Here is a 16,110-nt window from a genome sequence, read left to right as displayed (position 1 = left end):
ACCCGTTAACCCCTTCGTGCCTGGTCCGCACACTGCATGTAGATAGAGCACATGAAAGGCCACAGATCACGCTTCATCAGTTAGCCTGCTTGCTGGCTGTTTCCATGGCGGCTGCATCTTGACACTGGGCATTTGATTGTGGAGCCTCTGGTTTGGTCGGAGTTGCATAGCGCCATCACTTGGGGTCTCCTCAGTCGGGGGGTTCTGTGCGGCGGCTCTGAAGATCCTGCCTTGCATACAGGCGGTAGAGCTGGATGGTCAGCTGCAGTAGCCTGTTCCGCCACTAGATGTCACCAGCTGCGCAGAGAAACACCTGCTGCTTATGTGTAAAATATCTGCAGCAAAAAAAGTAAAAAATAAATAAATGAAAAAACAATGCAAAAAGATTCCAGGGTGGAGATGAAGATAAACCTGACATGTGGTCTCCTTCTGCAGGAGATTGATGCAAGAGACGTGAAGAGCGTGCAGGCGTCGTCATTCCACCCCTCGAGAAGGACCTGTTTCATCATCCATGGAATGGGGGACAGGGCAGAGAATAATTGGGTGCCGAAATTATGTCGTGTAAGTTCATGTCCCATCATGTTGGATTTAGATCATGTAGGTTTTAGCTTTATAATCCCCCCTAGATGCAGCATTTTAACCTTTAATCCTGCAATATACAATCCATATAATACTTTCATATTCAACCCCAAAATACTGCCAAATGATGTCAAGATAATCCTGCCATATACAGCCCACATAATACTGCTGAATAACACCAAGATAATCCTGTCATATACAGCCCACATAATCCTGCCATATACAGCCCACATAATCCTGCCATATACAGCCCACATAATCCTGTTATATACAGCCCACATAATACTGCTGAATAACACCAAGATAATCCTGTCATATACAGCCCATATAATACTGCCATATACAGCCCACATAATCCTGCCATATACAGCCCACATAATCCTGCCATATACAGCCCACATAATACTGCTGAATAACACCAAGATAATCCTGTCATATACAGCCCACATAATCCTGCCATATACAGCCCACATAATCCTGTTATATACAGCCCACATAATACTGCCATATACAGCCCACATAATACTGCTGAATAACACCAAGATAATCCTGTCATATACAGCCCACATAATCCTGCCATATACAGCCCACATAATCCTGCCATATACAGCCCACATAATACTGCTGAATAACACCAAGATAATCCTGTCATATACAGCCCACATAATCCTGCCATATACAGCCCACATAATCCTGTTATATACAGCCCACATAATACTGCCATATACAGCCCACATAATACTGCTGAATAACACCAAGATAATCCTGTCATATACAGCCCACATAATCCTGCCATATACAGCCCACATAATCCTGCCATATACAGCCCACATAATCCTGCCATATACAGCCCACATAATACTGCCATATACAGCCCACATAATACTGCTGAATAACACCAAGATAATCCTGTCATATACAGCCCATTTAATACTGCCATATACAGCCCACATAATCCTGCCATATACAGCCCACATAATACTGCCATATACAGCCCACATAATACTGCCATATACAGCCCACATAATACTGCCATATACAGCCCACATAATACTGCCATATACAGCCCACATAATACTGCCATATACAGCCGTCATAACACTGCGTTCCGTTTGCCACCTCTTACTACCAGCCCTGCTGAGGTTGGTGATGGAGCCAACAATCTGCCCCCTTTACATCAATAAATGAGACGCGCAGAACAAGAACATAATATAAGGACGTAAATTGTTCTACAGGAGATTCTTCAGGTAGAAGATGTGAACTGCATCGGGGTGGACTGGCATCATGGCTCAGGGAATCTTCTCATCTACAGCCAGGCGACAAGCAATGTCCAGGTTGTAGGAGCTGAACTCGCCTATGTCCTGAGGATCTGGCAGGTGAGTGAAAAGGATAGAAACCTGTGGACACAACAGGCAATATCTGCCCAACATCTCCCGATACTTGACCCATAAATGGTCAACATCACAGGACTCCTCCCATGCTGCCCCTATTCTCTGGATCTCTCCTCCTCTATGAACTCCTCTCAGTCACATCTCCAGGACTCCTCCCATGCTGCACCTATTCTCTGGATCGCTCCTCCTCTATGACCTCCTCCTCTCAGTCACATCTCCAGGACTCCTCCCATGCTGCACCTATTCTCTGGATCGCTCCTCCTCTATGACCTCCTCCCATCAGTCACATCTCCAGGACTCCTCTCATGCTGCACCTATTCTCTGGATCGCTCCTCCTCTATGACCTCCTCCTCTCAGTCACATCTCCAGGACTCCTCCCATGCTGCACCTATTCTCTGGATCTCTCCTCCTCTATGACCTCCTCCTCTCAGTCACATCTCCAGGACTCCTCTCATGCTGCACCTATTCTCTGGATCGCTCCTCCTCTATGACCTCCTCCTCTCAGTCACATCTCCAGGACTCCTCCCATGCTGCACTTATTCTCTGGATCTCTTCTCCTCTATGAACTCCTCTCAGTCACATCTCCAGGACTCCTCCCATGCTGCACTTAGTCTCTGGATCTCTTCTCCTCTATGAACTGCTCTCATTTACATCTCCAGGATTCCTCTCATGCTGCACCTATTCTCTGGATCTCCTCTCCTCTATGAACTCCTCTCAGTCACATCTCCAGGACTCCTCTCATGCTGCACCTATTTTCTGGATCTCTCCTCCTCTATGAACTCCTCTCAGTCACATCTCCAGGACTCCTCCCATGCTGCACCTATTCTCTGGATCTCTCCTCCTCTATGACCTCCTCCTCTCAGTCACATCTCCAGGACTCCTCCCATGCTGCACCTACTCTCTGGATCTCTCCTCCTCTATGACCTCCTTCTCTCAGTCACATCTCCAGGACTCCTCCCATGCTGCACCTATTCTCTGGATCTCTTCTCCTCTATGACCTCCTCCTCTCATTTACATCTCCAGGACTCCTCTCATGCTGCACATATTCTCTGGATCTCTCCTCCTCTATGACCTCCTTCTCTCAGTCACATCTCCAGGACTCCTCTCATGCTGCACCTATTCTCTGGATCTCCTCTCCTCTATGAACTCCTCTCAGTCACATCTCCAAGACTCCTCCCATGCTGCACCTATTCTCTGGATCTCTCCTCCTCTATGAACTCCTCTCAGTCACATCTCCAGGACTCCTCTCATGCTGCACCTATTCTCTGGATCTCTCCTCCTCTATGAACTCCTCTCAGTCACATCTCCAGGACTCCTCCCATGCTGCACCTACTCTCTGGATCTCTCCTCCTCTATGACCTCCTTCTCTCAGTCACATCTCCAGGACTCCTCCCATGCTGCACCTATTCTCTGGATCTCCTCTCCTCTATGAACTTCTCTCAGTCACATCTCCAGGACTCCTCCCATGCTGCACCTATTCTCTGGATCTCTCCTCCTCTATGAACTCCTCTCAGTCACATCTCCAGGACTCCTCTCATGCTGCACCTATTCTCTGGATCTCTCCTCCTCTATGAACTCCTCTCAGTCACATCTCCAGGACTCCTCCCATGCTGCACCTACTCTCTGGATCTCTCCTCCTCTATGACCTCCTTCTCTCAGTCACATCTCCAGGACTCCTCCCATGCTGCACCTATTCTCTGGATCTCTTCTCCTCTATGACCTCCTCCTCTCATTTACATCTCCAGGACTCCTCTCATGCTGCACATATTCTCTGGATCTCTCCTCCTCTATGACCTCCTTCTCTCAGTCACATCTCCAGGACTCCTCTCATGCTGCACCTATTCTCTGGATCTCCTCTCCTCTATGAACTCCTCTCAGTCACATCTCCAGGACTCCTCCCATGCTGCACTTAGTCTCTGGACCTCTTCTCCTCTATGAACTGCTCTCATTTACATCTCCAGGACTCCTCCCATGCTGCACCTATTCTCTGGATCGCTCCTCCTCTATGACTTCCTCCTCTCAGTCACATCTCCAAGACTCCTCCCATGCTGCACCTATTCTCTGGATCTCCTCTCCTCTATGAACTCCTCTCAGTCACATCTCCAGGACTCCTCCCTTGCTGCACCTATTCTCTGGATCTCTCCTCCTCTATGACCTCCTTCTCTCAGTCACATCTCCAGGACTCCTCTCATGCTGCACCTATTCTCTGGATCTCCTCTCCTCTATGAACTCCTCTCAGTCACATCTCCAGGACTCCTCCCATGCTGCACTTAGTCTCTGGACCTCGTCTCCTCTATGACCTCCTCCTCTCAGTCACATCTCCAGGACTCCTCTCATGCTGCACCTATTCTCTGGATCTCTCCTCCTCTATGACCTCCTCCTCTCAGTTACATCTCCAGGACTCCTCCCATGCTGCACTTAGTCTCTGGACCTCTTCTCCTCTATGACCTCCTCCTCTCAGTCACATCTCCAGGACTCCTCTCATGCTGCACTTAGTCTCTGGACCTCGTCTCCTCTATGAACTCCTCTCAGTCACATCTCCAGGACTCCTCCCATGCTGCACCTATTCTCTGGATCTCTCCTCCTCTATGAACTCCTCTCAGTCACATCTCCAGGACTCCTCCCATGCTGCACTTATTCTCTGGATCTCTCCTCCTCTATGACCTCCTATCAGTCACATCTCTAGGACTCCTCCCATGCTGCACTTATTCTCTGGATCTCTCCTCCTCTATGACCTCCTCCTCTCAGTCACATCTCCAGGACTCCTCCCATGCTGCACTTAGTCTCTGGACCTCTTCTCCTCTATGACCTCCTCCTCTCCGTCACATCTCCAGGACTCCTCCCATGCTGCACTTAGCCTCTGGACCTCGTCTCCTCTATGAACTCCTCTCAGTCACATCTCCAGGACTCCTCCCATGCTGCACCTATTCTCTGGATCTCTCCTCCTCAATGAACTCCTCTCAGTCACATCTCCAGGACTCCTCCCATGCTGCACCTATTCTCTGGACCTCGTCTCCTCTATGACCTCCTCCTCTCAGTCACATCTCCTGGACTCCTCCCATGCTGCACTTATTCTCTGGATCTCTCCTCCTCTATGAACTCCTCTCAGTCACATCTCCAGGACTCCTCCCATGCTGCACTTATTCTTTGGACCTCTTCTCCTCTATGAACTCCTCTCAGTCACATCTCCAGGACTCCTCCCATGCTGCACCTATTCTCTGGATCTCTCCTCCTCTATGAACTCCTCTCAGTCACATCTCCAGGACTCCTCCTATGCTGCACCTATTCTCTGGATCTCTCCTCCTCTATGACCTCCTCCTCTCAGTCACATCTCCAGGACTCCTCCCATGCTGCACTTATTCTCTGGATCTCTCCTCCTCTATGACCTCCTCCTCTCAGTCACATCTCCAGGACTCCTCCCATGCTGCACCTATTCTCTGGATCTCTCCTTCTCTATGACCTCCTCCTCTCAGTCACATCTCCAGGACTCCTCCCATGCTGCACTTAGTCTCTGGACCTCTTCTTCTCTATGACCTCCTCCTCTCAGTCACATCTCCAGGACTCCTCCCATGCTGCACTTAGTCTCTGGACCTCGTCTCCTCTATGAACTCCTCTCAGTCACATCTCCAGGACTCCTCCCATGCTGCACCTATTCTCTGGATCTCTCCTCCTCTATGAACTCCTCTCAGTCACATCTCCAGGACTCCTCCCATGCTGCACTTATTCTCTGGATCTCTCCTCCTCTATGACCTCCTATCAGTCACATCTCTAGGACTCCTCCCATGCTGCACTTATTCTCTGGATCTCTCCTCCTCTATGACCTCCTCCTCTCAGTCACATCTCCATGACTCCTCCCATGCTGCACTTAGTCTCTGGACCTCTTCTCCTCTATGACCTCCTCCTCTCCGTCACATCTCCAGGACTCCTCCCATGCTGCACTTAGCCTCTGGACCTCGTCTCCTCTATGAACTCCTCTCAGTCACATCTCCAGGACTCCTCCCATGCTGCACCTATTCTCTGGATCTCTCCTCCTCAATGAACTCCTCTCAGTCACATCTCCAGGACTCCTCCCATGCTGCACCTATTCTCTGGACCTCGTCTCCTCCATGACCTCCTCCTCTCAGTCACATCTCCAGGACTCCTCCCATGCTGCACTTATTCTCTGGATCTCTCCTCCTCTATGAACTCCTCTCAGTCACATCTCCAGGACTCCTCCCATGCTGCACTTATTCTTTGGACCTCTTCTCCTCTATGAACTCCTCTCAGTCACATCTCCAGGACTCCTCCCATGCTGCACCTATTCTCTGGATCTCTCCTCCTCTATGAACTCCTCTCAGTCACATCTCCAGGACTCCTCCCATGCTGCACCTATTCTCTGGATCTCTCCCCCTCTATGACCTCCTCCTCTCAGTCACATCTCCAGGACTCCTCCCATGCTGCACTTATTCTCTGGATCTCTCCTCCTCTATGACCTCCTCCTCTCAGTCACATCTCCAGGACTCCTCCCATGCTGCACCTATTCTCTGGATCTCTCCTTCTCTATGACCTCCAGTCACATCTCCAGGATTTTTCTCATGCTGAACCTATTCTTTGGAGTTTTGTATGTATGAACTTCTCTTAGTCACCGCACAAGAACTCCTTTCATGCTACCCCTTTTCTGTAGATCTCTCCTCCTCTATGACTTCCTCTCAGTCACAGCTCCAGGATTGCTCTCATGCTGCACCTATTCCCTGGATCTCTCCTCCTCTTTGACCTCCTCCTCTCAGTCACATCTCCAGGACTCCTCTCATGCTGCACCTATTCTCTGGATCTCTCCTCCTCTCAGTCACAGCTCCAAGATTCCTCTTGTAAGAGTCAGTCTTATATTCACCAAATTACATTGCACTGGCATTGCTGCACACAGGCTGTGATATCCTCCTCCATCCACAAGAGGCTGCTGTGGCTTGGAATAAGGTAAAGGACAAGCTGAAAGAAGATAAAAAAATAAAAATCGGGCTGTGCTAGAAGTTGCCGGATCTTTATGGAGAGGGAGAGAGACTGGCTGCTGGGAGATATAAGAGAAGGAGACTGGCTGTTGGGAGAGATAACAGCAAGAGACTATAAGAGGAGATTTCTTCCTGACAGCTGTGGAGCAGAATACAGAGACTGCAAATTGTGTTTCAGAGGAGTGAGATTGTGTCATTCAGAGACCAGTGACAAGCCGGATTCTTCCTGTCAGAGCTGAAACTAGGTAAAGACCTGCATCTGCTGTAATCCAACCAGAAAGAAAGAGAGACCACGCTGGGACAAGCAAGCGACCGGACCTGGAGCCGGTGCTAATCTGCGATAGGTTATAGAGTAAGGGACTGTAGTCAGCGCGCAGTAGAAGCATCCCCTGAGAAGCAGGGCTAGATAGGAAATTATTAGTGAGAGGAGCCTGTAAGCTGTCTGTTTGCTGTTTAGCTCATTCCATTTTCTATGTAAATTTCCATTACACCTGATTTCTGAACACCTGTTTATACCATTTCTGTCATTGACCCATTGCGCCTCTGGTGCGGTGGTGGTACTATACTGTTAATACGATTTTCCGGCAGTTACATTTTGCTCTTTAATAAAGCCGATGTATCCTTCAGCCTCCTTGTCTGCTGTACTGTATTTGAATCCTGCCTTGCGGTCTCTTCCTCCTCTGACCGCTACACACTCTTGCTGCACCTATTCTCTGGATCTCTCCTCCTCTATGACCTGCTCTGAGTCACATCTCCAGGATTCCTCTAATGCTGCACCTATTCTCTAGATCTCTCCTCCTCTATGACCTGCTCTGAGTCACATCTACAGGATTCTTCTCATGCTGCATTTATTCTCACGATTTCCCCTGCTTTATGACCTCCTCTCAGTCACATCTCCAGGATTCCTCTAATGCTGCACCTATTCTCTAGATATCTCCTCCTCTATTACCTCCTCTCAGTCACATCTCCAGAATCCCTCTCATGGTGCACCTACTGTATTTCCTGAATCTCTTTTCCTCTCTAGAAAGAGTTGAAATATTCTCCTACAAAAGTTCACATTATCGGCCATAGTCTGGGAGCTCACGTGGCTGGAGAAGCTGGAAAGAGACATCCTGGAATTAGGAGAATCACTGGTATGTTGTAATCATACTTCTTTTTTAAAACTTTATCTATGTATGGATCTATAACAAGTCATCCTACCACAATTGCTCTGTGACATTTCCCTCATAGGTCTTGACCCAGCTCGGCTCCATTTTGAGGACACACCCAGTGAGGTCTCGTTGGATGCCTCGGATGCTGACTTTGTTGATGTGATTCACACAGACACTGACATGTTTCTTGGTAGACATTCATCTCATGTAAGATCTTTGTGTCTCAACGTATGAGCCGGCATTGACACCCTCTCATTGTCATTATGGTAGGTCTTGGCATAAGAAAACCAGTTGGTCACTTTGACTTCTATCCCAATGGTGGACGACACATGCCAGGCTGCCCTAACCGTCTTAGCTTCCTTAATAACATGAATGGTAAGTTCTGTGCATGTGTGGTGCCATTTATAGTGTGTTCTTCTAGAAGTCTCATCGGTTCCTTTCTTCTATATATCGGTAATGGTGGCCATGTATTTTTTATTTTTGCCTATCAGCGGTGGATGATATGTTCTTCCCAGGTTCACATGGATCTCCATAATTTTTTTTGTAAATGTCTGAGGTGTAGAGGTCATCCCTAAAATATTAGTGACATGCAGTGTACTTTTTCAATAGACGGTGTCCCCTTCTGACAGTGACATTACCAGGGCCACATCTGCAGTGTAACGTGTGCGCTTCAAAAATGTATCTGTGACATACAGTACAGTGTACTGTTTTGCGTAGACGGTGTCCGCTTCTGACAGTGACGTTACCGGTGATACCTCTCCTGTATAACGTTTCCTCATCCCAAACACCTGTGACATTCCCTGTAATTTTTTATTAGCCGCTGGTGACATCAGCGACATTATCTGCGGGATATCTCCTGTGTGATGCTTCCACATCCCAAATAGCTTTTTAAAAAAAAATTAGCATACACTTCCAAATCCTACGCTACTGTACGTGTGACATACTTTTAATCATATATAACATTTAATATGAAGAAGGCGAGCAGTAAGGGACGGGCAGTGGCCGTGATGCTGATGGTGAATGCAGAGGCCGTGGCCCTGGGTGCGGGGAAACTATGCATCCACCATACCTAGCTTCATGTCCCAGTTTGCAGGGCGGTGTAGGACACCACTCTTGAAGTAAGACCAGTGCGACCAGGTGGTTGGTTAGATTGCAGCAGATAATGCTTCCAGTCAGTAAGCACCACACTGTCTTCCACCAAGTCTAGTCTCAGTAGCCAAGAGTCTGCTCAACCCAATCCTCACCCTGATCCTCCTTCCTCCTACGATGGAGAGTCTGGGCAAACAAGTGATCCTACACTAGTCGGATATTCCGAGGAGCTCTTTTCAGCGCCATTCCTCGATTTGCCCCTCTTGCCAAGCACGCTTGAAGAGGGACAGATCTTGTGCCCTGATTCCTAAACTCTTGAGCATCCACAATCACAAGAAGATGACGGTGGAGAACGGCAATTACTGTTTAATGAGGTGGATGATGATGAGACACAGTTGCTAATAACTCAACGGCAATTAGTGTCTCAAGAGGTTGATGATGAGGATGAGACACAGTTGTCAATCACTGAGGTAGTGGGTAGGTCAACAAGTCAGGAGAATGAACAGAGTGAGGAAGTGGAAGAGGATGTGGTGGACGAAGATGTCACTGACCCAACCTGGGGAGGTGGCAAGCCGAGCGAGGTCAGCAGTACAGAGGGGGAGGGATCCGCAGCACAGCAACAGGCTGGAAGAGACAGTGTGGTGGAAAAAGGGGGAGGCACACCCTTGCAGAGATCTCCCTTGCCAAGGAGTAGGTGTTCCGCAGTATGGCGCATTTTTGAGGAAAGTGCGGATGACAAAAGAATTGTAATTTGCAACCTTTGCCATACAAAAATGAGCAGGGGTATCAACACTAGCAACCTCACCGCCATCAGCATGATCAGCCACATGGCATCAAAGCACCGTAATAGGTGGGCCGAACACCTGGGTGCACAATCTGTGTCTGCAGGTCACACCACTGCCTCCTCTTCCCCTGTGTTACGTGCTGGCCAATCCCCAGTCGAAGGCGCAGGTCCGGATGCCTCCCGCCCTGCACCTGGACCTCCGCAAGCACCATCAGCAACCACATCCACTTCCGTGTCCCAGCGCAGCGTACAAATGTACTTACCCTAGGCATTTGACCGCAAGTGCAAATACCCAGCCACCCACCCACAGGCCATAGCGCTAAATGCGCTGCTTTACAAATTACTGGCCCTGTAAATGTTGCCATTTAGGCTTGTGGACACTGAGGCTTTCCGCAGCTTCATGTTGGCGGCCTTCCCGCATTACGCAATCCCCAGCCGCCATTATTTTTCAAGGTGTGCCATGCCTGCCTTACACCAGCATGTGTCCTGTAACATCACACGTGCCCTGACCAACGCAGTTACTGGGAAGGTCCGCTTAACCACTGACACATGGACAAGAGCTTTCTGCCAGGGATGCTACATTTCCCTGACGGCACACTGGGTGAATGCTTTGGAGGCCGGGAGCGAGCCGTACCCTGGGATGGTACAGGTGCTACTGACGTCAAGGATTGCGGGCCCTACGTTGATCGGGGTTTCCACCAGCACTTACGTTAGTGGCTCTAACCCCCACTTCTCCCCCTCCGCCTCCTCCTCCACTTCCACCTCAGAATTATCCTCTTGCAGCACCAGTCAGCCATCAGTCGGTAGCTGGAAGTAGTGTAGCACTGCAGTAGGGAAGCGGCAACAGGCTGTCCTTAAGCTGATCTGCTTAGGTGACAAACAGCACACCGCCGCAGGGCTGTTGCAGGGGATAAGAGACCGACTGAGCTGTGGCTCTCGCCACTCAACCTAGAACCAGGCATGGTTGTGTTTGATAATCGCCGTTATTTGGTGGTGGCTTTCAAGGTCGTTAAGCTCACACACATCCCATGCCTAGCCCATGTCTTAAACAGTGGTTCAGCGGTTTCTCAAAACCTCAATTTGCCTGAGCTACTGGTGAAGGTGCGCCGCATGTGTGCACATTTCCGCAAGTCATCGACAACTTCCCGCCGCGCTTACAATTGCCAGCTCACCGGATGTTGTGCGACGCGAGCACGCGCTGGAGCTCCACGTTCCACATGTTGGCCAGGCTTTGTGAGCAGCAGAGGGCAGTAGTGGAATACCAGCTGCAACATGGTTATCACCTTTCCAGTCAGCTTCCGCTCTTCACAAGCGAGGAGTGGTCATGGATGTCTGACCTTTGTGAGGTTTTACGCAACTTACTTGAGGAATCAACACAGAAGGTGAGCGGCGATAACGTTATTATCAGCATAACATCCCACTTCTGTGTCTACTCAGATGCTCGCTGCTCACAATGAAGGCCGACACTTTGCATGTGGAAGAGGTGGAAATGGGGGAAGAAGACATTACACAGGGTGATAGTATCCATCTGTTCAGCGTGGGTGGGCAGAAGAGGATGAGGAGATTGAGAGTGATCCTCCTGATGACAATAGCGAAGTCTTGCCTGTTGGTGTTGCACATATGCTGAAAGTATAGTCAATAATTCCAATGTGCGAAGGGAGCGGGCTCGGTGAAACCGGGAGTGTTTTTTATTGAACATTTTTCTGCAATGACAAATACAGTTGCAAGAAAAAGTATGTGAACCCTTTGGAATGATATGGATTTCTGCACAAATTGGTCATAAAATGTGATCTGATCTTTATCTGTCACAACAATAGACAATCACAGTCTGCTTAAACTAATAACACACAAAGAGTTAAATGTTACCATGTTTTTATTGAACACACCATGTAACCATTCACAGTGCAGGTGGAAAAAGTATGTGAACCCCTAGACTAATGACATCTCCAAGAGCTAATTGGAGTGAGGTGTCAGCCAACTGGAGTCCAATCAATGAGATGAGATTGGAGGTGTTGGTTGCAGCTGCCCTGCCCTATAAAAACACACACCAGTTCTGGGTTTGCTTTTCACAAGAAGCATTGCCTGATGTGAATGATGCCTCGCACAAAAGAGCTCTCAGAAGACCTACGATTAAGAATTGTTGACTTGCATAAAGCTGGAAAGGGTTATAAAAGTATCTCCAAAAGCCTTGCTGTTCATCAGTCCACGGTAAGACACATTGTCTATAAATGGAGACAGTTCAGCACTGCTGCTACTCTCCCTAGGAGCGGCCGTCCTGTAAAGATGACTGCAAGAGCACAGCGCAGACTGCTCAATGAGGTGAAGAAGAATCCTAGAGTGTCAGCTAAAGACTTACAAAAGTCTCTGGCATATGCTAACATCCCTGTTAGAGAATCTACGATACGTAAAACACTAAACAAGAATGGATTTCATGGGAGGATACCACAGAGGAAGCCACTGCTGTCCAAATAAACACATTGCTGCACGTTTACAGTTTGCACAAGAGCACCTGGATGTTCTACAGCAGTACTGGTAAAATATTCTGTGGACAGATGAAACCAAAGTTGAGTTGTTTGGAAGAAACACACAACACTATGTGTGGAGAAAAAGAGGCACAGCACACCAACCTCAAAGCCTCATCCCAACTGTGAGGTATGGTGGGGGGGGGGCATCATGGTTTGGGGCTGCTTTGCTGCGTCAGGGCCTGGACGGATTGCTATCATCGAAGAAAAAATGAATTCCTAAGTTTATCAAGACATTTTGCAGGAGAACTTAAGGCCATCTGTCCACCAGCTGAAGCTCAACAGGAGATGGGAGTTGCAACAGGACAACGACCCAAAGCATAGAAGTAAATCAACAACAGAATGGCTTAAACAGAAGAAAATCCGCCTTCTGGAGTGGCCCAGTCAGAGTCCTAACCTCAACCCGATGGAGATGCTGTAGCAGGACCTCAAGAAAGCGATTCACACCAGACATCCCGAGAATATTGCTGAACTGAAACAGTTCTGTAAAGAGGAATGGTCAAGAATTACTCCTGACCGTTGTGCCCGTCTGATCTGCAACTACAGGGAACGTTTGGTGGAAGTTATTGCTGCCAAAGGAGGCTCAACCAGTTATTAAATCCAAGGGTTCACATACTTTTTCCACCTGCACTGTGAAGTGTTTACATGGTGTGTTCAATAAAAACATGGTGACAGTTAATTCTTTGTGTGTTATTAGGTTAAGCCGACTGTGATTGTCTATTGTTGTGACTTAGATGAAGATCAGATCACATTTTATGACCAATTTGTGCAGAAATCCAGATCATTCCAAGGGGTTCACATACTTTTTCTTGCAACTGTACATGACCTTCAGTCTGAGAGACAGGATAGTTACAACCTATTCTGTCCCTATAGGTTAATACACATCTATCTATTCAATCCTGACAGTCACATATTCAGCTATAACATTCTTCTAAGAGATAATCCATTATCATGTGCAGCTCTGTTATTACTGAACCTGCGTCACAGTAAGCAAACAGTGCAGTATACTCATATATAGTAACATCAACTCCTATAACAGCCGTATTCACTATACACTAGCGCCAGGTGACACATCAGTTTACTTCACTAACATTTGTGCAGGGTTATCTACTCACACTGCATCACCAGCAGCCTTAGCTGATTACAGGGATGGGCAGCAAATCATTTTACCCTGTTTATTGCCCCTAATGTGTGTTCTCTTACCTGCAATGACAAGTACATGACCTTCAGTCTGAGAGGCAAAATAGTTACAACATATTCTGTCCTCCAGGAACCAAAGATCTGTGTTTTAAAGGGGTATTCCCATCTTCCCTTTTCATACTTACCTTCCTTGAGAGCGACGTTCACTTACTGGATTCTTCTCCCGGCCGGGCCGCGCTTGCGCAGAAGACTGAAGATTTTCTCCAGGCCGGGCAGCACAATGTCGTGAACGTGCACACCGCCGCGCATGCGTCATGGTGACTTATTCCTGGTCTGTATAGTACAGAGCCGGCATGCACGTTCGCGGCTCTGTACTATACTGTCCAGAAAGAAGTAACCATGACACATGCGCAGCGGCGTGCGCGTTCAGGACATTGCGCGGCCCGGCCGGGAGAAAATCTTCAGTCTTCAGCGCAAACGCGGCCCGGCGGGATTCGACAGGAGAGGTGGACGTAACAAGGGGAGACAAAAGACAACGATCAGGTAAGAAGGTACTTTTTTTCTCAAAAAGGGTGGGAATTGGGTAATTAAATGTATTTACAAAAATGATCATTGTCAAATCATTAACAGATTTAACAGTGATCATTGGGATGGGAATACCCCTTTAAATTCCTCTTCTGCTAATTTTCAATACTATGTAATTCAGGCTTTAAACACTCTGCTGCCATCTATTGGCGATTTAGTAGAATTGCCATGAGTTTAACTTTCCTATTACCACAGTTATCATTCTGTATTGTTAAAACTGGAAATGTAATCTATATTAGTTTAGTATTTATGGGGTGCCTATTTTTTACATACCATACATTGGTACTCTAGCACACATGGCTGACTTCATGTTAGGCTGCCTTTCCAGCGACCCGCGCATTCTATGCATTTTAGACAACACGGAATACTGGTTGTTCACCCTTCTTGGCCCCCGCTGCAAAGAGAACTTCTCATCCCCCATACCTCTATTGGAGAGGACGAGCAAAATGGTGCAATAGCAGAAGATCCTTGTGGAAAAAGTGCTCCAAAAATTTCCATCTGTCAACCCTCGCAGCAGGGTCCGTAGTTCCTTGGCCAACCGAGGAGGGGAGACAAGGGGAACACACAGCAGTTCCTACAGAGGCAGGGCAACACACTCCAAAGCCTGGGACAGTTTCATGACACCCCGCCAGCACCCTCACCCTGATGCACGGCCTAGTGTCACAAGGGGGGAAAAATTTGGAAGATGGTGAAGGAGTACGTAGCAGACGGTGTCAGCGTCCTTAGTGAGTGCCTTACAACTACTGGGTGTCCAAGCTGGACACGTGGCACAAACTGGCGCTCTATGCCTTGGAGGTGCTGCCCTGCCCTGCCGCCAGCGTTTTGTCTGAGCGGGTATTTAGTGCTGCTGGGGGCATCATAACAGATAAGTGTATCCACCTGTCCACTGAAAATGCTGACAGGTTGACTCTTATCAGAATGAACAAGGCCTGGATTACCCCTGACTTCTCCACCAGAGGAAAGCAGATGAACATAAAGGCCCTTTACATGTGTTGTTTATAATGTACTGAATGCACTGTATTCCCTGCACCCCTTCCACCACAAACAGGGGTATATGGTTCCATCTTCCTTTTCTCCTCCTTCTCTTCCATCATATCAAAATGCTTATTTGTCGCATATAATGCCCTTCGAATAAAATGTTTTACACGGTCAGCTCAGCTGCCGGCCCTCGCATATAATTTTTTACAGGGTCAGCTCACCAGCAGGCCCTCACCTACAATCTTTTACAGGGTCAGCTCACCAACAGGCCCTCACCTACAATCTTTTACAGGGTCAGCTCACCAGCAGGCCCTCACCTACAATCTTTTACAGGGTCTGCTCACCAGCAGGCCCTCACCTACAATCTTTTACAGAGTCAGCTCACCTGTAGGCCCTCACCTACAATCTTTTACAGAGTCAGCTCACCTGCAGGCCCTCACCTACAATCTTTTACAGCGTCAGCTCACCTGCAGGCCCTCACCTACAATCTTTTACAGAGTCAGCTCACCTGCAGGCCCTCACCTACAATCTTTTACAGAGTCAGCTCACCTGCAGGCCCTCACCTACAATCTTTTACAGCGTCAGCTCACCTGCAGGCCCTCACCTACAATCTTTTACAGGGTCAGCTCACCAGCAGGCCCTCACCTACAATCTTTTACAGAGTCAGCTCACCTGCAGGCCCTCACCTACAATCTTTTACAGCAGTCAGCTCACCTGCAGGCCCTTACCTACAATCTTTTACAGGGTCAGCTCACCAGCAGGCCCTCACCTACAATCTTTTACAGGGTCAGCTCACCATCAGGCCCTCACCTACAATCTTTTACAGGGTCAGCTCACCAGCAGGCCCTCACCTACAATCTTTTACAGGGTCAGCTCACCATCAGGCCCTCACCTACAATCTTTTAC

General features: G+C 48.3%; 1 protein-coding gene across 1 annotated transcript in view; it reads left to right on the top strand.

The window, feature by feature from the left end:
• The first annotated feature begins 375 nt into the window (after positions 1-375).
• The window catches only part of LOC122942248 (pancreatic lipase-related protein 2-like), a 34,618-nt gene continuing 18,883 nt past the window's right edge, over positions 376-16,110 (top strand). Inside the window, exons 1-5 of the mRNA XM_044299751.1 lie at positions 376-561; positions 1,815-1,955; positions 7,980-8,088; positions 8,186-8,296; positions 8,377-8,481. Of these exons, the coding sequence (XP_044155686.1) occupies positions 376-561; positions 1,815-1,955; positions 7,980-8,088; positions 8,186-8,296; positions 8,377-8,481 (652 nt within the window). The remainder of the gene's footprint in view (positions 562-1,814; positions 1,956-7,979; positions 8,089-8,185; positions 8,297-8,376; positions 8,482-16,110) is intronic.

The sequence above is a fragment of the Bufo gargarizans genome, chromosome 6, assembly GCF_014858855.1.
Source record: "Bufo gargarizans isolate SCDJY-AF-19 chromosome 6, ASM1485885v1, whole genome shotgun sequence".
Lineage (NCBI taxonomy): Eukaryota > Metazoa > Chordata > Amphibia > Anura > Bufonidae > Bufo > Bufo gargarizans.
The sequence above is the reverse complement of the archived record's forward strand: the minus strand, read 5'-3'. Positions and strand labels throughout refer to the sequence as shown.